The sequence below is a fragment of the Brachyhypopomus gauderio genome, chromosome 15, assembly GCF_052324685.1.
Source record: "Brachyhypopomus gauderio isolate BG-103 chromosome 15, BGAUD_0.2, whole genome shotgun sequence".
In the NCBI taxonomy this organism is placed as follows: Eukaryota; Metazoa; Chordata; class Actinopteri; order Gymnotiformes; family Hypopomidae; genus Brachyhypopomus; species Brachyhypopomus gauderio.
This window is the reverse complement of record NC_135225.1, coordinates 11,930,134-11,949,614: the sequence shown is the minus strand read 5'-3', so window position 1 is coordinate 11,949,614 and position 19,481 is coordinate 11,930,134. Positions and strand designations below refer to the sequence as shown.

Genomic DNA, 19,481 nt, shown 5'->3' with positions numbered 1-19,481 from the left:
TGCAGTGCCGTAAAAACCCCTGCAGTGTCGTAAACACCAGTGCAATACTACAAACACCGGCGCAGTGCGGCAAACACCAGTGCAACACAAACATCAGTAAAGTGCCACAAACATCAGTGCAATACTACAAACACCAGTGCAGTATCGTAAACGCCACTGCAATACTACAAACACCAGTGTAGTGCCGTAAACACCAGTGCAATACCAGCTCTTGTTCTGAAGCTTCTCCCTGGTGTGTTATTGAATATATGAAAACAATAAAGCATCTCCAGGAAGTGTAGCTAATATACTCATCACCACGGCTATGGAGCATTAGCTGCTGTTGGTGGAAGCCGTTTTCTAACGTGACTACAAACGTCCGCGCGTGGGTACAATGGGGTGTGCTCCCGTCTGCAAAGCATGAACTTGGGCTACCTGAGCACGATTTAGAGAAGCGGAAAGCACACACTCCCACGACGCCTGACGGCTCCCGCCTCCTCCAGAAGGAGCCTGTGGAGGGTTAGAGTCCCGCGCCATTCAGAGAGCTGCCAGAGCAGGTCCTCACTGCAGGACTCAGGACAGACAGGGTGGGGTTCGCATGTGGTGGGACTGGCTAGCATGTGGTTTAGGGGTTTAGGTGGGATCCACGTGAGAAGCATGCTCTGCTGACGCTGTTGACTCTCCCACCCCTCCGTGCACCAGCACGCAAGCAGGAGATCATTAAGATCACTGAGCAGCTGATTGAAGCCATCAACAACGGAGACTTCGAGGCCTACACGTGAGTTCACAGCCTGAACTTACATCTTAGTTTACACACAGTGATCGTGTTCGTAAGTCTTCAGCCGTTTCTGTTGCTCTGATCTTATCTCCTCAGGAGGATCTGTGACCCTGGCCTGACCTCCTTTGAGCCCGAGGCTCTGGGCAACCTGGTGGAGGGCATGGACTTCCACAAGTTCTACTTTGAGAACCGTGAGCGGACGCACCTCTTCACCGCCACTGCACTCGCGCCCACAGGCCTCGGAAACGGGAGGAGCGTCTCTCGAATCCCCATGATTGTGTCCGAGGAGGCGGAGTTTGTGACCCCGCTCTGTGTCTTCTCCCCGCAGTGCTGAGTAAGAACAGCAAGCCGGTGCACACCACCATCCTGAACCCTCACGTGCACCTGATCGGAGAAGACGGCGCCTGCATCGCCTACATCCGCCTGACGCAGTACATGGACAGCCAGGGCCGCCCACGCAGCTGCCAGTCGGAGGAGACGCGCGTCTGGCACCGCCGCGATGCCAAGTGGCTCAACGTGCACTTCCACTGCTCCGGGGCGCCTGCAGCCCCTCTCCAGTGAACCCAGCCCAGCACAGGTACCGGGACCCGGAGCCCGTCTAACACAGAGCTCGTTACACTCTCACTAGGCAGAAAGCTGAATGAAATTGTTCCTTAAAGTAATTGGGGGACATTGTCCAGGGATGTAGAACACACATCGTCTGAGTCTTTCTGTCCTCTTCATGTTCTCTCCAGTGGTTGGGGACAGGTTAGAGCATCCTTCCACTTTCCTACAATTGTTGAGTAGCCATGCCTGAAATGTAGGAGTGAAATGAAGCACTATTACTAATGTTACCTTTACCTCTTTCATGCACAAAGCAACATAAATATTTCTGCAGGAGCACTACCAACATTCTGTATGCATGTGATTAATATTATGGGATTGAGATCATTGAGAGTAGCTCAGAACTGATCTACTGCTATTTGACAACCGTATGAAGTTGAACCAGAGCATCAGCTAAGTAGTAAACTGACCATGTCTTCCACAGCCTGCCTGGACGATTGGAGCATTTCTTCTCAGTGGTTGGATTGGCGCCAGCAGCCCGGCCGCAGGAGAAAAGACGAGGGGGGAAAAAATCACACAACCAAGTTAAAAAAAAAAAAGAATTAAAAATAAAACATGTAAAGCCAGCTGTGGCCAGCACCACTTCAGTCCAACCGTAGCTAGATGTGGGGGGGGCGGCTATGGCAGTGGCCCTGCCCTCTGGATGCTGCATGCTTCTGATGCCCACAGGGGGGCGCTGTCTTGTACTATGATCCCATCTCTTCTGCCCGTCGCTCAGAAAGAGTGTTTAAAGTATTAATATGTTGTAAAATATTGAGATTGTCAATCCTTACACTATTAATGGAGCTGGATGGAAGTTTAAAATCAGTAATGTGAATTTGAAAAGGAGGAGCCACTTTTTTCAGTGGCCACAAGGTTATTGCGTGCTGTTTGGTCTTTCTTTCCTTTGAATACGACGATGAGCGATGCAGAGGGATATTTGAAGCTAAGCTGAATTGTTACTTAATATGAGAAGTCACCAAAGTGTAGAATTTAGACATTGAGTTGTTTTTAACGATATTTCTGTTTTGTTTGAAGAAATGGATGGAATTAGGGAAGTATTGTTTGGTTCTGTGTTTTTTTTTTGGTTTTTGTTTGTTTTAGTATTTTGTTGTGTTTTTGTGGAACTCAGTTTTATCTCCTGAATGATGCTATATTCGAAAGTATTTGTGTTTTTTAAAAAAGAGGATTTTTAAAAGTAGGGCATGGTTTAATATAGCTATGTATACATAGATATTTATAAAGAGAAGGGAAAAGATTCTTTAGTGTCAGTGTATAGAGCAGGGAGATTTCGAGAGCAACATTTTGTGGGTGTGTTAGTGAGTGTGTATGTTGGGGTGTGGGGTGCACATGGGCGTCGCTGGGTGAGTGTGTGTATGTATGTATGTTGGGGGTGTGGGTGAGTGTGTGTGGGTGGGTGAGTGTGTTGGGGGGGTGTGTGTGTGTGTGTGTGTGTTGGGGTGTGGGTGGGTGAGTGTGTGTGTTGGGGTGTGGGTGAGTGTATGTATGTTGGGTGAGTGTATGTATGTTGGAGATGTGTTATATAGCCTCCCTTTGCTCATTGCTCTGCTGTGCTTTAGGAAGCCCTTTTCAACGCACGCACACACACACACACTCTCATGTGCACATGCATGCACACTTAAACACTCACACACACCAGAATACACTTCAGCATAGTCCTGGGTCAGTTTACATACCTGCATGTCTGTTTGCAGCCTACCAAACCTGAAGTTGCAGAACATTCATTTCACCCCATCTGTATCTTCTGAGTTTAACATCTCTCTGCCCACTAGGGGGAGCTAAATACTATTCATATAAGCTTGGCTCTCAGCTCTCTCTCCTTCTGTCTCCGACACCTGGCTCACCTTCCCAAGGCTTCCGCCACTTTTACATATAATTTTTCTACACTAGCATGTTTGAATTGAGTAGAAATGGCCTGTACTGTTTTGCACATAAGCCTGAGACGCTATGCTGTTTCGTTCACTTAGTGTGGACTTGTCTGCAACTTCAGGTTATGAAATTCCTCTCTTGATGGTCCATTCCTTTAACAGACCCTGACACCAGCCCATAGTTGTTGCTCACTGCCACCGTATGTGTGTATGTATGTGTGTGTGTCCACACACTTGCCTGTCTACTGTCTGAAGTCTAGTCCTGTTTGTGTTGTACTGTCTGAGCTTCCATTTCCTGTACCTTCTCCGGACTCACTGTGAGCATTGCCTGAGGATGTCAGACCGGAGGGAAGGAAGTGTGGGATTGGCTAACTGGGAATCACCTGACCATCAGCTGATTTGGGCCTGGAAGAGAGAGGACCGAGCTGGGAGTCCTAGTCAAAAGGCAGTTGGTTTATCAGTTCCTTTTGTGGCAGTTTGTGTTGTAATGTTCCGATGTTAGTGTTCTTAGTGTCGGTGTTTTTTCTGGAGCATATATATTTTTTGAACTGTAAATACTTATGCAGTGCAGTGCCCATTTGTAGTTTAGGAGCGGAGCTTAGGCTGTGCCAGATGTGCACGCCCTCCCTCTGCTTTCATCCTTAAAACACGCTCATTACCTACCACGCCTGAATCTTGAACTCGCAAGTTCAGCTCGCGGATCATTCCGTGTGAGTTATGTCGCTGTGTTAACGCTCAGACATGATGTGTTCTTTATAAGGCAAATCTTTGTGTGTATCTGTGAGATCAGAACACTCGCTTGTCACTGTGGTAACGTATTAGCGTGTGAACATCGGTGACTGGCGTGGTGAAACTCCGCGCGTGCGCCCTTCGCTTTGTTCTACACCATAGTTCTTGTTCCATAGTACTTAGCCAAGTTAGACAGCCAGTAGACGAGAGATTTTGACAAATTGTTCAAAGACAAAAAAAAAAAGTCCCCAGGGTTCGCTGGCCTCAGTCCCGCCTGGCGCGCGCCGGTCCATTCGAGCACAAAGTGAGGCAGTCGGGCCGCCGCCTCCAGCCCGTCGTGCTGGGTCTCGGTTATTTGCACTCCAGTGTAGTGTGTGTACAGTTCCAGTGTGACCGTTTAGTTTCTTGGGGTTTTTTTTGTTGGGGTGTGGGGGTTGTCCGAGTAGCGTCTGTTCTGTCTCCGTTGACCTGTCCCAAGGTCTGGCATCGTGTGTTGACACGGTCACGAGAACTGGCCGTGTGAATGAAGCAACATGGTTTATTTCATATTAATGGAAAAACGAGAGTGCTCATCACAGCGGGAGTGAATGTGGAAGTGAGCGTTCCACATAAAACCTTGAGAAATATACCTTTTAGACAGTGGGCAGTTAGCTTGCGAGATGAGGGGTGATTTGATATGCTGGCTGAAACTTTCCAAGGCCACTCACTTTAAGAACCATATATGCAGTTGGACAGAAGGAGGAAAATATGCATGTCTACTCTGGTAATATTTTTCACTGTCTGTGTTTACTTAAAATGGATATCTATCTATCTATATGTATGTGTTACCTGCATTCTGAAGGTAATTAAAATATGGCTCTGTTTCAAATGCTAAAATGAAGTGGTGTATCACGATTAAAAAAAAAAAAAAAAAAGATTAACAAAGCCTTAGCTTGGTATGTTCCCCAGATTCTAGTCATTTTATTGCATCGTTACCATATGATGGGGCTACATATAACTATACTCTGAGTTTTTATTGAATGCTGGATTTTGCATGACCATACAATTAAAACATAAATCCATGAGTTTAAAAATATCAAGTGTTTGTTTGAATGTTGGTAGATCTTCATAATAGCTTTGTTATTATTGAAACATCTGAAAGTATTTAATAAAAATAACACATAAACATCACCAGTGTTTGTCTTTTTTTTAATCATGCTCCAGATGCGTGTGTATGCATCTCAAATGGCCATGACTAGGTCTTGTGAACTTAGCAGTGATACAATTAGCCCGTAAGGTCCCTCTTGTCCTGATGGAGGTCTTGTAGCATGTTGGTTTTCAGGCAGCAGCGTGAGCAGCAGGAGGCAGTGGAGAATCTGGGCTCCCCATCTCCTCCAACACATCAACAAAACAAGCTGCTGCCTTTCATGAATGTTGGACCATGTACTGCATTTCACAGGAATGAGACCACAACATGGGCCTTTCTCACCAGGATTATGTAAATCTAACAGATTGTGAAATATTTTCTTCATTTATTCTTTAAAAAACAGATCATAACTTTTTTGTGAAATATCAGGATGTAGGGGTGTGTTACAGAATATCGGGATGTAGGGGTAGAGTAACCAGAATCCAATTCACTAAATGTGGGACAAAGACTGTGTGTGGGACAATGTGGGATATCAATGCATCGAGATGGTCTAAAATAACTTGAGACATCTCTATTCTGCCCATTAGCTTATAACGTTACTTTGCTGTGCCATCTGGTTGATTCAGTGGCACATAACACTGCAAATAAAAACTTATTTAAATGCAGTGTTCCCAAATTGTCTCGCATAAGAAAACCTAGTGTGGAGCTTTCATACTACTTCACAGTGCCTCAAGTTAAAACACCCAACTGTGAACAAGTCAACAGAACTGTCTTTAATGAGCTTTAAATGGTTTGGTTTTCCTGTATTTTCTATAACAATAGAGAGCAACACCACGACCCCAACACAACTCCCATCACCACATTAAACACCACAACCCCAACACAACTCCCATCACCACATTAAACACCACGACCCCAACACAACTCCCATCACCACATTAAACACCACAACCCCAACACAACTCCCATCACCACATTAAACACCACGACCCCAACACAAATCCAAACACCCCATTAAATACCACAACTCCAAACACTACATTAAATCACAAATCCAAACACCACATTAAATACCACAACTCCAAACACCACATTAAATCACAACCCCAGCACAACTCCAAACACCACATTAAACACCACCACAATCACAAACACCACAATAAAGTGCTTTTTTATAGCAGAACAAAATATTGAACCACAAAGGTACGAGCAACACGGTTTTTTTTTTTTTTTGAGTCTTGAATTGGCTGTTTCATGTCATGTTGTATTTACCTCTGTGTGAAATGGAAAAATGAAACTTCACACTTTACCATTCTTGCACTGGTTTCATCCAGGGATAGATAGTATAGTTGTAGCTTTTCTTTGCAGTATGGGTCATGGTTTCCCCCCTTTCCTCCATATGTCGTGCTGCTGGTGCTGTTCTGACCTGATTCTCATACCTGCATCCGCGTTCCTATTTGATTGACATGATCATACAGCCAGCCCCGCCCCCTGATGATTGCCCTCACTGCTTTCTCCATGCAGCCAACTGATAAATGCCAGATTATAAATCGCAAATCAAATCTGGAGTCTGACTGTCAATAACAAAGCGGGGCAACGTCTCAATTTGCGGGATGTGTGAAAAGTAATGAAAATTAATGACAGTCCCGCACAGAGTGGGACATCTGGTCACCCTGTGTAGGGGTGTGTTGCAAAACATCAGGATAGTTTGATGCGTCTCTTACAGCTTAAGTGGGAAAAATGTTAGCTTGTTAGCTTTAAATGATCACTCAGGCCGGGACGTGGTGGCTATGCAGACTGAGCTGAGAAGCTCAGATCACCAATCCTCTCCTGGACTCATAGACCAGGTTAGGAAAATGTCCAGCTTGCAGAGACGGGCCATAGTGGCCATAAACCACCATATATTTTATTATAATTTCTCAAATCTGAAGCTTCCAAAACAATCTTACCTGTCGTAACTATTTTGTGATTTTATGTGGCAGTGTTCCTGGCATCCAGAGCAGTTGGGAAGGTATTCTATTTTTAGTGAGTCTTGACTATTTTACCCCCAACCTCTCTAAAGTCGGCCTGTTTTGAGTGACAGGACAAGTGTGTTACCAGGCCCTCCCTTAAACTAGAACAGAACTCCACCATGTAAGTAGATGTGGGCGGCTTCTCACTCTCTCACTTTCTCACTTTCTCTTTCTCACTCTTTACCTCTGCCCCCCCTCTCTATTTTAAATTTACTGCTCTGCCAGTATCGCCTGCCCCCAGCTGAGAGAGTGGGAGGGGGTCTCTCATGCTCTGTGTGTGTGTGTGTGTGTGTGTGTGAGAGAGAGAGAGAGAGAGAGAGGGAGAGAGAGGGGGAACTCAGGTTGGCAAACAAAGTTGTCCCAGGAACATTGTTGTGGCTGTAGACAGTGTGCTCTCCTCTGAGGGGGCCCTGCAAAACATGGAGCTTCTTCACTGAGGGGCCCCCCCAGACGTGCACAGTCACTTCAGAAGCCAAACAGAGAGAAAGAGGCAACAGTGAACCATGGTGGTAGAGGAAGTCATCATCACTCTGTCTGGTGGTGCTCCATGGGGCTTCAGACTACAGGGGGGAGTGGAGCAGCAGAGACCACTACAGGTTGCCAAGGTACGGCTCAGATGAGAGCATAATTTATGTGCACGGCTCAGCAGAGTAAATCTTTGTTGTGTTTGTTCTACTTGTTTGTTTGTTTGCATATTTATTTGTTTACCTGTACATGTTTGCATGACATGCGTTCTTGGTCTTTGGGCCAATCCATATGTTGTTCCACGGGCTAACAGGAGAGGGCTCTGGAGTGGGTTTGCTCTTGCATGGATGGCCAAGTGATTGATAGAACTGGGAACTTTAAACGTATATATCTGAATGCAGGGAAGCCAAGTGGTCCTTGTTCTGTTGGCAATGCACTCCGAATAAACCGCATCGGTGTAAGTGGACCACACAGTCTGAATATAATTTTTATCAGTTTTAAATTGCTCATAAATAATTTTGAAATGCATCCGTTTTGGCTCAAAGGGTATGAGCACCTTGAGAATTAAATGTCAAAATATTTTTGTATTTGTAATGGAAGACCTTAACAGAGTAGCAGATTCCCCTAAACTGGCCCTGACCACACAACAAACCCTCCACATAATGAATAACTTCCCATGACGGCTATGTGAGAGGAATCCACTCTTTTTCCATAGGGTGTAGGTCCTTTCTTAAGGTGGAGGTCCTATCTCCAGATAGGATATTTCCTGCGCTGTATGTGCACACAGTTATGACTGGATTTACTAAGTGTTGAGCCTGCAGAAGCTTTTTTGATGGCTATGGTGGGCTATTCTAGTAGAGGCTCATAGATGCTTTTTCTAATGGGGGTCATCTTAATGTCAAGAAAGATGTTTCTTTCAGCATAAACTAAGAATAAGTAATTTGTAAAGGTGTTGTATCTTAATGTATATTTCCAGAACAGCTGTAATTTATTTAAGACATGCCAGTGAAGCTGTTTTGAATGGTGGTGTTGTACTGATTCCTTGATGAGGTTACACGATCATGAATCTGCTTTATATCATATTGTAATACAACACCTGCATCTGAGCATTAGATCACATACTATGTGTGTATGTGTGTGATCACGGGCTGTGTGCGCCTCTGTGTGATCACAGGCTGTGTATATAAGATCTCACGTCATCTTCACATGAAATGGCTTGATAGGATTCTTATCTTAGCCCTGATTATAGATCAGTCCTGCTGTGCTTCACTAAAGTCAGGAGCAGCACCTGACTGATCTCCAAACAGGTGTCTGAGCACTGGGGCTTCTGCATTTGCCTCTGTGTCGGCTGTATCGAAATGTCACATTAACAAGTTGAAGTGGTGGACTGGGTAGACTGATATTCTATCAGCTCTTAGGAGCGCGTGCTGAGGGGGCAGCCCCCCAGGTTAGAGACCTGCAGGAGATTCGACTCAATTCACACGCCTGAATGTCAGCTCCAAGTATTTTTAGACCCATCATTAAAATTTTAATGTTTTTTTTCTTTTTTCTTTTACTATGGGTGTCACTGATACCGAGAGCATTTTTAATGGAAATTCTCAAGTTTTCCTGGTTTGACTTGGGGGGGGGGGGGAGTGATGCGGTTAGAGTTGACCTCATCACCTGATGGTGTGGTTAACCTGTCAGCTGGAGGGAATGTCCAAGCCACGCCCCCTCTGGCTGCCATTACAGGGTGTGAGTGTGTTATGCTGTTAGCATGCTTCTCACTGCAGGGTTAGTGAGAGGATATGAAATCGAATGCTGCTCTTGGTACAAATACTAATTAAACATTAATTCAAGCATATTCATCTGAATGACCAAAAATAACACTGTAGTATATTAAGCTTGGAGATTTGAAGAAAGTAGTAAAAATGGTGGCAGAAAATAACTGGAGAGATTATTAATCCTTAATGAAAAGGACCATTTTTAGATAGTGATGTTGTGGAGATGTTCATGTTTTACTGTGTTTGTGTCCTTGGCACAGGGTGACTGTAGGCTGACTGAGACATCCTACAGCAGGGGTCATTCACATACATATCAGTTTCCCCAATTATGTGTTTCTAAGTACAACCTCTGGCCTGGTTATTCATATACTTAGAATGTATTGGTGTAAAACTGTATATACACAATTTAATCATTCCATTCATGAGATTCTTGTTATTCTGTAGGAGTAGTATTTTGCATAGTTTCCAGAAGTGAAAGTCTACTACAGAATTATGTAAAACATATTAGAGATCATAAACCATGGAATAGCAAAGACTGGCAAAAAAAATTGAAAGCATAACATTTAAATTTTATATTAATGAAATATTATTGTGGTTTGACAAATATACCACATAGCCAAAAGTAGAAGGAAACCTGAGTGCCAGACACTTTCCACAACATTAGTAAGTGGCTCTGTGGGAATTTATGCCCATTCAGTCAAAGAAGCATTTGTAAGGTCAGGCCCTGATGTTGGACAAGAAGACATGGCTCAAAATTAATGTTCCAATTCATTTTAAAGGTGTTCAATGTGATTGAGGTCAGGGCTTTGAGCCACTGGAGTTCCTCCACACCAAATTCATCCAAATTCAAGCCCCCATGTTTTATTGTGTCATAGACAAGCTGGAACAGGAAAGGGCCTCATCCAAACGTTAGAAGTACATCAAACAGCTCCAAAGCCATTAGAGTTTACTGTTGCACTGTATTAGGTCATTTTCCATTAGATAATATTTTCTCACCACCCACCAAAACCCAGATTAGTCTATCAGCATGTCTTCATTCAAAATACCACCTCTCCGCATTTTACGTTTGCCTCGTCTATCACTTTGTGGCTAAGCTAACAGTTACTTCCTTTTCACAATAATAGCACATACAGTTGGCATCCTACGAGCGGTTTTAAAGTCACTGGTCTCTTCACTACAAACACATTCTACTGCCAGTGTCTGTGCATGGATATGTGCTTGATTTCATACACCTGTTATCAGAGGTTGTGGCTAAAACACCTGAATGATTCATTAGGAGGCATGTCCATTAATGACCATGTAGTATATCTGTTTGTGAAGTAACATTTTTCTCTCATTCATCACTTTCGTTCCTTGCTACTGACGGAGACATTCACTCACATCCAGAACCAAGTACCTTTCAGTGCTCAGTGTTTACGTGCGGTGTCTGGGACCGCTGTCGCCCTCTGCTGCTGCAGGTACGTAAGCGCAGTAAAGCCTGCAGGGCGGGGTTGCGAGAGGGGGATGAGCTGGTGGCCATCAACGAGAGCCCTTGTGCCAGCCTGTCCCACGCTCAGGCCATGCACCTCATCGACAGCATCCCTGGAGCACTGCGCATCCGGGTCAAGAGGTAACCCAGTTCCCCACTCACTCCGGCTCAAAGAACAGCCGTCTGATGTTCTGTGGTACAAGGTGCTTTCTGAATTTGAAGTGAGATGTTTCATTTAAAATGTTTTAAATGATAAGGTTGACAAAATTGTTGAATTCAAAATCAGGGGAAAACCGTTTTCCCGTGTGTTAAAGGTACTAGTGCTACAAAACCACTTTCCCTTTGATGCGATGTATGCCATGTAATAATAACATCTACCATTTTTACCCATGTTAGTGTACAGCTCTGAGCTCAGTCCGCCACAGATGGTCTTGCTTTTTATCTGCCCTTTGCCATTTTCCTCCCAGGGCACCAGCGGGCTTCCAGTCGGTGGTTCTGGTGGCACGAGCCCCTTCTCCCCGTATTGACAAAGAGTACCGCGCTGGCCTCAGGGCCAAGTCCCCGTCTGGCACCAGAGCCCAGCAGGCCAGCGTCCGGCAGGTGCAGCACGGCTCGCCCGGGGCCCCTCCCGGCCGGAGTGGGCTGACGTCTCCTCCGGGCAGCGAGGCCTACTACGGCGAGACGGACAGTGACGCGGACGTGTCGGCGCACGACCGGCAGCGTCGGGCGAAGCGTCGCAGCCCCAGCAACTCGCTGGGGAAGGCGGGCCGCACCTCGCCCGAGGGCGGGGAGACCTCGGAGATGAGCGGCTACGACAGTGCGCCCGACGCCCAGGCCTACACCGCAACGGAGCCCGGGGATGCCCGAGAGCAGGACGACACCCCAGCCGGCGTGGCCCGCCGGGAGGTGGTCTACCAGCCCTGTCCCCCGGGAACCTGGTCCTCGCACACCTCCATCGAGACGTCCTCGGTGAGCACCGACAACCACAGTGCGCAGAACGTGTTGATGGAAGAGGACGATGGGTTTCAGGACACCGCCAATGTGCCGCTGGTGTCTCCAGAGAGAGCGAAGGAGGCACGGATGCTGACATCTCGGAGTCAACTGGTGCCCATGGTGGGGCCAGTGGACAATCCAGTAGATGAGGAACTCACATTGACCTACATGGCCAAAGCCAAACAAGCCAGTGAGTATCTAATAACTCGGCTAAGTACCTTTTAAGAACCGCCTGCTTTTTTATCCGATGTATGCTATCTCTAAAATGGATGACAGGCATTTCTAAGTGGGCCGCCTTTCTCTGAATAAGACACTTGTAACCTGGACATACTCCAAAAATCCTCCACTGGAGCAACTGGTCAGCCTTTGTGTGTGACTTGTGTTTCATATGACACCACAAGCCTCAGGTAATGTAATTAGCATATGTTTTTAAATGGCAATGAGATGTTGAGGAGCAGAGAGCTGGCTGCACTGCTTCTTTGAGACAGGATGAGGGTCTATATTTGTCTCATTGCTCCGTGGGCGTGCTGCATCTATGGGTTTGGCCAGCGTACCTCCAGCTGCTCTGTGGTGTCAAACAGCAGTGAACACCCCCCCTCCCCCTACATATCACATCTCACTACCCTGAACTTATCCACCTCTTCTTTCAAACGATTGCCACCCACACACACGGACACGTATGCACACATAGGTAAAATTACTACATTTTCTCATTCACTGTGCATTTGCGTCTACAAAATCTGCAAAGCACACACAGACCCACAAAGACTCATTTACACTCATATGCACTGCTATTTATAGATTGTGAATGTTGCTAGCTGCCAGACATAACAGACAGTTTTGACCCCTCTCATGAAGCACAGCTGAATAATGTGTTTATCCATCTAAGTGTATGTGGTCAACGGGTCTTTGAATTCCATGTTTGTTCTTTACTACTGACTGGTTTTTTTTTTTTGCAATAATGGTTTTCTTTAGAAGGTATACTCAGACCTTGTACATGTAATTAACCAGTGAAACCAACACATAGAAAATGTAAAGGTATTATGTCAAAGAATAATGGACAGAATCTTAACTAGAGAAAAGAGAAAAATGACTTGGCTGTCAGGCCAGTGTACCAGTCTGCCTCCAGCCTGGGGCTGCCACATGAAAATGCATTCATCGCTATTTGAGGATGTGCTGCTTCAAGAGGCAAGGGAAATAAACTGCCGTAAATCTCTGGACAAGGCTGACCAAAGCACCAGCGCTCTCTAGTCCTACTGATGCCTTTAGGAGCAAACTGAGCTAAGCAAATAAATTTATTCCAGGCCTGAAACGAGTCAATAAAAGAACCATCAAATTAACAACTGTACCTGTACAGATTTGGGAAGCCACAGAAGCACCAAGCATTTCTCCTGCTCATGGAGTAATAGCGTTTTAAAAGATGGCATAAAATATACGTATTTAAGGCTCTCTAGTGGTATATGAAAGAACAGATGCTTGTTAAAAAAAAGTCTCCAGGCATACACAGTGATTTTGTGTGGCTTGAAGGTTAGATCTAGCTGGTCATCAATAAGGACTCAGAAGATCAGTGAGTCAGTGCTAGGCCAAGAAAGGCCCTTCTAAGCATGGAATGCAGAAGTCAACAGTTCTGTGTCCACAGGGGCATTTCAGATCTGTTGTATTGTTGAAGATCTGAACTGGAATTACAAATCAACCGAGATGAGCCATACTCCATGTGCATTGCACGGTGCATTTTCTGCAATACGGGGGAGAATGTCCATATATCATATCTAAGTACCAAGTGACTTACATAGTGTGAGTTCTTAAGCATTATGTTACAGTTTTTCGTTGGCCTCGTGCTTAACTGTAATCTGTTGTTTTCCTTTCGTGTGCTTGCAGAGCTGAACCGTGGTGAGACCCAACAAGACAAGCAGGTGAAAGAGGCCCGGACCAAGTGCCGGACCATCGCCTCCCTGTTGACCGACGCGCCCAACCCCCACTCCAAGGGCGTTCTGATGTTCAAGAAACGACGACAGCGCTCAAAGAAGTACACGCTGACCAGCTACGGCAGCGTGGACGAGGACATGAATCCGGACTCCCAAGAGGAGGACGGCCTGCTTCCTGGCAGCGAGTCGGAGTTTGACGAGGAAGGATTCAGCGCCGCGCCCGATCCCACCTGGGATAGCGACTACCTGGACATGCTGGAGAGAAGATCGGCATCTCGGGGCATGGAGGAGGAGAGGGCCACCTGTCTGAGCCCCGGCCTGAGCGACAGCTCGGGGAAAGGGGCCCAGCTGTTCGAGCAGCAGAGGAAGAGAGCCGAAGAGCACGCGAAGAAGACGGCTGCAGCTCAGGCACAGCACGCTCATGTGTGGAGTCAGTCGCACGCCGAGGTGCAAACGCAGGCACCACCGCCGTCTGTGCAGGCCGAGAACAAACCCGGCGTCCAGCCGCCACCGGTCGCTCCGAAACCTGCCAGACCACCGGCGCTGATGCTGCAGCAGGACACTACGGCGACGGAGATGCTCACATCAGCACCCGCACTAATCCCACCACCATCACTAATCCCGACACACTCGTTAATCTCAGCCCTGCCACACCAAGGCAGCCCTTCTGCGGTCAGGGAGGATATTGCCACCGTAGAAGCTCCTGATGAGGTGGCTATAAACAAGCTGTTATCACTTCCCTCATCAGGTGTGATGCCTCCTCCTCCCACTCCTTTGCCAGAACTGCCACCCAGTTCAGTACTGAACCGCACGGCTCGCCCCTTCGCTCCGGGGTTCATCACCCACAGGGCTTCCACTGCACCTGTGGTCTTCCGTCCCTCCGTGGCCAAAAAGTCTCCCAGACCAGTGTCAGTGGCAGTGATGGCACCTCCTGTCTCAGCACCGTCAGAAGAGATGATCATAGGTGTTGTCCCTGCCGGTATTGTAGGAAGTCAGAGGATCACTGCTCCTACTGCTCAGCCCTCCACGTTGGCCTACGTGCCCCCTAAGCTCCACCCACCAGCGCCCCCTGGGCCACTCCCACCAGTTCCAGCACAGCAGACCGCTCTGCACGTTTCCTCGGCAATGGATAACAATCAAGAAACAAATTCCACTCCACAGGTCACAGCACTCACTGATTCGTTAATGCCCGCTGCCGTTATTACTAGTGCTCCCCCTGCTGGGCTCCCAGATCACATCAGTGTAAGGTCCGCAGCTCCTGCCGGTCCTACTGCCCCCATGGCTGTTTCAGCTCCCGTAACCCCTTCCAGCTCTGTGGCTCCTCTGTCTCCTGTGGTGTACCGAGAGAAAGCTTCGGGGGCAGGCAGCCGAACTGGTATCCTCGAAGAAGCTCGCCGCCGAAACACCCAAAAACCGATGTTCAAGATACTTGACGGCAAGAAGAACTCGCCCAACCCTGAACTGCTGTCTATGGTGCAGAACTTAGACGAGAGGCCAAAGCACGCCTATTTCGATCCCACCGTGTTTTATGAAGACGACTCCTTTGGCGTGGAGGAGAAGGGTGGAAGGATGCCCCCACCGGTGGCACCCAAACCCCGCATCACGCCGGAAACATCCCTGATCTCTCAGACGGAGGGGAAGGGAGCTGAGCTGTTTGCACGTAGACAGAATCGGATGGATTTCTACGTGGTGGATTCTGTGCACAGGGCCCCACAGCAGTTGTACACACTGCCTCAACAACCCCAGTCAGTGATGGCCATGATTGGACCACAAGAGCCTTCACCTGCCCACTGGAAGTACTCCCCGAATGTACGCGCTCCTCCACCCATTGGATATAACCCTCTGCTGTCCCCTTCCTGCCCGCTGGGGGTTCAGCGTGGAGGCACAAGGGGTTCACAGGAAGGCCCCAAGGTAGGCAAGAGCGGTTATGGCATGCAGAAGGAAGGAATCAAAGCCATTGACTTCATGAGGCGGCAGCCTTACCAGCTCAACCCGGCCATGTTCAGTTTCACAGGAAGCTCAAATGCGCACTCTCATCAGAAGCTGCTGCGTGAAGGCCACACCTTAACCCAGCCAAGGCAGGTGCCGGTGAAGGCGGCTCGCGTGTACGAGATCAAGCGCTTCTCCACTCCTACGCCCATGTCGGCTCCGACAATAACGCCCACCGTGATCGCCCCACGCGCTCAGACCACGCTGGGAGAGCCGCTGTCTCGCGCTGACGTCACCTCTACGCTCCCGGAGCCTGCTTCCCCTCCTCCTCGAGGTGAACCCGAACCCACACCCGCACGAGTCCCAGGCTTGCCAGAGCTCCCCAAGATCTTGACGGCACCCATACCTCACCCCACACCCTACTCTCCTCCGACCCCCATGTCCAGCAGGTTCAATGTAAGCTACCCTGGGCTCCAGGCAGCCAAGCAGTTCAAAAGTGCCCCTGAGCTCAGTACCCTGCCCCTCAGCTCCTTGAAGCCTCCAGTGCAGGCACCCAAACCACGCTTCATTGCTAACCGGGTGGGCATACAGCCCCATGTCTGGAGGCCTGGAGCCCAGCATCACTAAGTGGGCGACCCTGTCCATCACAAAAAAAGGCTAATACTGGTTCCCTGAGCAAGGGAAATGTAGGGGTGTTGGAAGCAGGTTCAGTTAGTTATATGTTTTAACTAGTGGGTGGGGGTAGGGAATATCGAATGTGAATGCAAATTTCTCAAAAACATTTCCAGCTTAATTTGCAGGTTTTCATATTGTAATTTTAAGGAAATTAAAATTAAATTCTACATTTAAGGTCATCGTTCAAAAAATCAAGGCAGTTTTTTGAGCATTGCAGATAATTTTACAGAGGAGTCTTCAGTGACTCCTACTGGATTTTGGGGGACATTACTTCACACAAACAGCATCTTAAGAACAAAATTACATGCAGTAGTACAAAGTGCTTAATAAGTACAACAGTGGAAAATAGACTTGGCAGACGGTATTGCATTATACTTTGAGGTGGGATATTTCCTCTGGAAATGTTCTCTTGACATGCCACACTGTGGTAGCTTCCTGCGCCTTAGACTACTACATACATGGCAGACGATGAAATGGACTAGATTTCCAAGCAGATGTGGAAGGCAGTATCGTGACAGATGTGGAAGGCAAAGTCCAAATGGACCTGTAAGGCAGCGACCCAATGGACCTGGAAGGCTGTGTCCAAATGGACCTGTAAGGCAGCGACCCAATGGACCTGGAAGGCTGTGTCCAAACGGACCTGGAAGGCTGTGTCCAAAGGGAAAGTCAAGCCGAGTGTTGCAGCAAGCCCTCCTGGCTCCCACAGGCCTATCAGAAACGATATCTCTTCTGGCAGAGCTCGGGCAGAACAGGTGCATGGATGTCACAGCCTATTTGTGGGAGCAAAGTAAACAGCAAACCACCATGTTCCCAGTGGCTTCTGACTGCATGTGTGGCCTTCATGACTTATACACATTTTATTAATCTGATGACATAGAGAAAATCATACGTGATTTTTTATTATTTTTTTGATGACATTGACGATTAATTTGAATAATGACTATTTGGATTATGGGGTCAAGTCAGGAAGTGTTAAAGGTATAACGGAGAAGACAGCCCAGGAGTCAGGCATGAAGATGGACAGAAAGCATGAGCCATTGGAGCAGTACTTTCTGGCACTAGAGATGGCAACTAGAGCTGTGTTTTCATAGAACCGCCAGACTTGCTTAGTTGACTACTCGAACGAGGTCGCGGGTTCTGGTTACGTGTCACCTCTGTCATGCTGTGCAGAGGCCGTTTTTTGCAATGACAGTGACACGGAGGAATTCCGAGCCGGTCTGTGTTAGATGTGATATTTGGGTGTGAGGCGACAAAGCCGTCGTTATGAGAGAACAGGAAGCTGAAAGCCAGGCTGATCTGTGTTCAGGCAGCACTGAAGGAAGTTGTAGGAAGTAGTGGGGGAACTTGGTGTGGGAGCAATTCTGCACTAATGCATATATGAGATACTGAAAGAGTCAATAAGCAATGGGCTGTTAAGGTAACACTTGTTTCGTGATGCAGTTTATTTTTTATTTCTGCATTTCTGAATTGTCAAACCACGAATGAGAGACAGTGTTGAATTGAAAGTGTTGAATTGAGAGTGTTGTATTAACAGTTTTGAATTGACATTGTTGAACATCTGACACACGTTCCTGTCCTCATTGGATGATAATTTATTCTGTGAACTATACAATTAAAGCTTGATTCTTGCTATTCTAGGACACCGCTGAGTGATCAGTATACTTACAATCGGCACTAATGTATTGTTAAATGTGCTTTATGTATTTGAATTGATAGAATTTTAGGTAAATACAAGAGTGAATGTAACCATGTATAGGTGTTTATGGAGCAATGGAATAGTGAACTGAATGACTTGATGGAAAAAACTATTTTTCATGAAATAAATAATGTAACAATTTCTCAGTGCCTTTATTTGTTACAACTCCCGTACACTTTTACAAATGTTGAAATAAAAAAAATAACCTAAGCCACACAAACAAACTAACACTTTCCCTGTATCATTTCAAGCCAGGTGTGAGGTGTGAGTGGCTGGGAACAAAGGAGCTGATTCAAGCAGGCTTGCAAAGTCTTTGGCAGGCTCACAAGGTCTCGAGCAGGCTCACAAGGTCTTAAGCAGGCTCGCAAAATACAGATTTGTCATTCTAACCAAAGGATTAAACCAAAATAAAATGCTCCATGAATCCACTGTAGGAATGAGCATAGTCATCGTGGTATGATGAAGCACCATCAACACCTGGCCAGTTCAGGTACACTGTGGCTTTAACACATGCTGTGAGCCTCTCACTACTCTAGCAAAAAGCCTTATTATGTATAAATAATACATAATAGTCCACCTATTATACATATTAATTCCAAATACCAGATCTATAGTGTAGGTAACAATAAACATGTATTACATATGTCACACAATCATTTTGCTATGCTTCCATACCAAACACAGTGCAAGTTAAGGTCCCACAGTTGACCACACAGAGGCGCTCTTTGCCTAGTTCTGATTTTAAAAACTGGCCCAAGGCACCTAAAGTTCTAAACGAAATTTTGCATGTCTGTGTGGTGTGGCATATTTTTGTGATGTAACACCTCAACCTTTGATACATATTATAAATGTCTCCCGATAAAGCCAAACATGATATCCCACTAAAAACCATACCGTGTTTGGGTGCTAAGACTAAACAGGCTCTTTTCAATTTTGTGCAATTCACATTAATAAATGTTTTGATAAATGATGGAATGTTCATGTTGGAAAGCATTAATTCAAAATAACTACATGCAAATATCTATATGTATTATGAATGTCTGGGCCAGTGTAGGAAGAAAATACTCACATTTAGATGTGTGTAGCCTGGAACCGTTCACACACACGCACACACACACACACACACACACACACACACACACACACACACACACACACACACACACACACACACACACACACAGGCTTCCCACCTATATTTAGGGCTGTTAATGCCCATATGCTTTTTATGGATTGTACAAGCTTTCTCTCTTGTACAAGTGCGATTACATTCCAGTTATGTGTGGATGTGACTGTATGTTCACCGGGTTCATATGAAGTCTTGTATTAACTATGTGAACTCTTAGTAAAGCATGTCATGAGGCAGTGGCTGTGACAGTGGCCAGCTGTGTATAGTGCAGACTGCCAGGGCCACGCTTACAGGAAAAGCTGACCAAAACACTACTGAGAGCACCAGGACAGCTCGGGCAGCC

The 19,481-nt window shown here is 46.5% G+C and overlaps 2 protein-coding genes across 2 annotated transcripts in view; both read left to right on the top strand.

Annotated features, from left to right (window-relative positions):
- Positions 1-4,922, top strand: part of camk2g2 (calcium/calmodulin-dependent protein kinase (CaM kinase) II gamma 2) — a 28,467-nt gene extending 23,545 nt beyond the window's left edge. The window contains 4 exon segments of the mRNA XM_076975038.1: positions 682-757; positions 854-948; positions 1,086-1,334; positions 1,785-4,922. Of these exon segments, the coding sequence (XP_076831153.1) occupies positions 682-757; positions 854-948; positions 1,086-1,318 (404 nt within the window). The 3' untranslated portion in view covers positions 1,319-1,334; positions 1,785-4,922.
- Positions 4,923-7,335: 2,413 nt separating this feature from the next.
- Positions 7,336-18,150, top strand: synpo2la (synaptopodin 2-like a). The gene is made up of 4 exons (XM_076974344.1): positions 7,336-7,700; positions 10,781-10,932; positions 11,259-11,974; positions 13,663-18,150. Exons 1-4 carry the CDS (start codon positions 7,599-7,601, stop codon positions 16,263-16,265), a joined length of 3,573 nt encoding a protein of 1,190 aa, XP_076830459.1. The 5' UTR covers positions 7,336-7,598; the 3' UTR covers positions 16,266-18,150.
- The last annotated feature ends 1,331 nt before the right edge of the window (positions 18,151-19,481 follow it).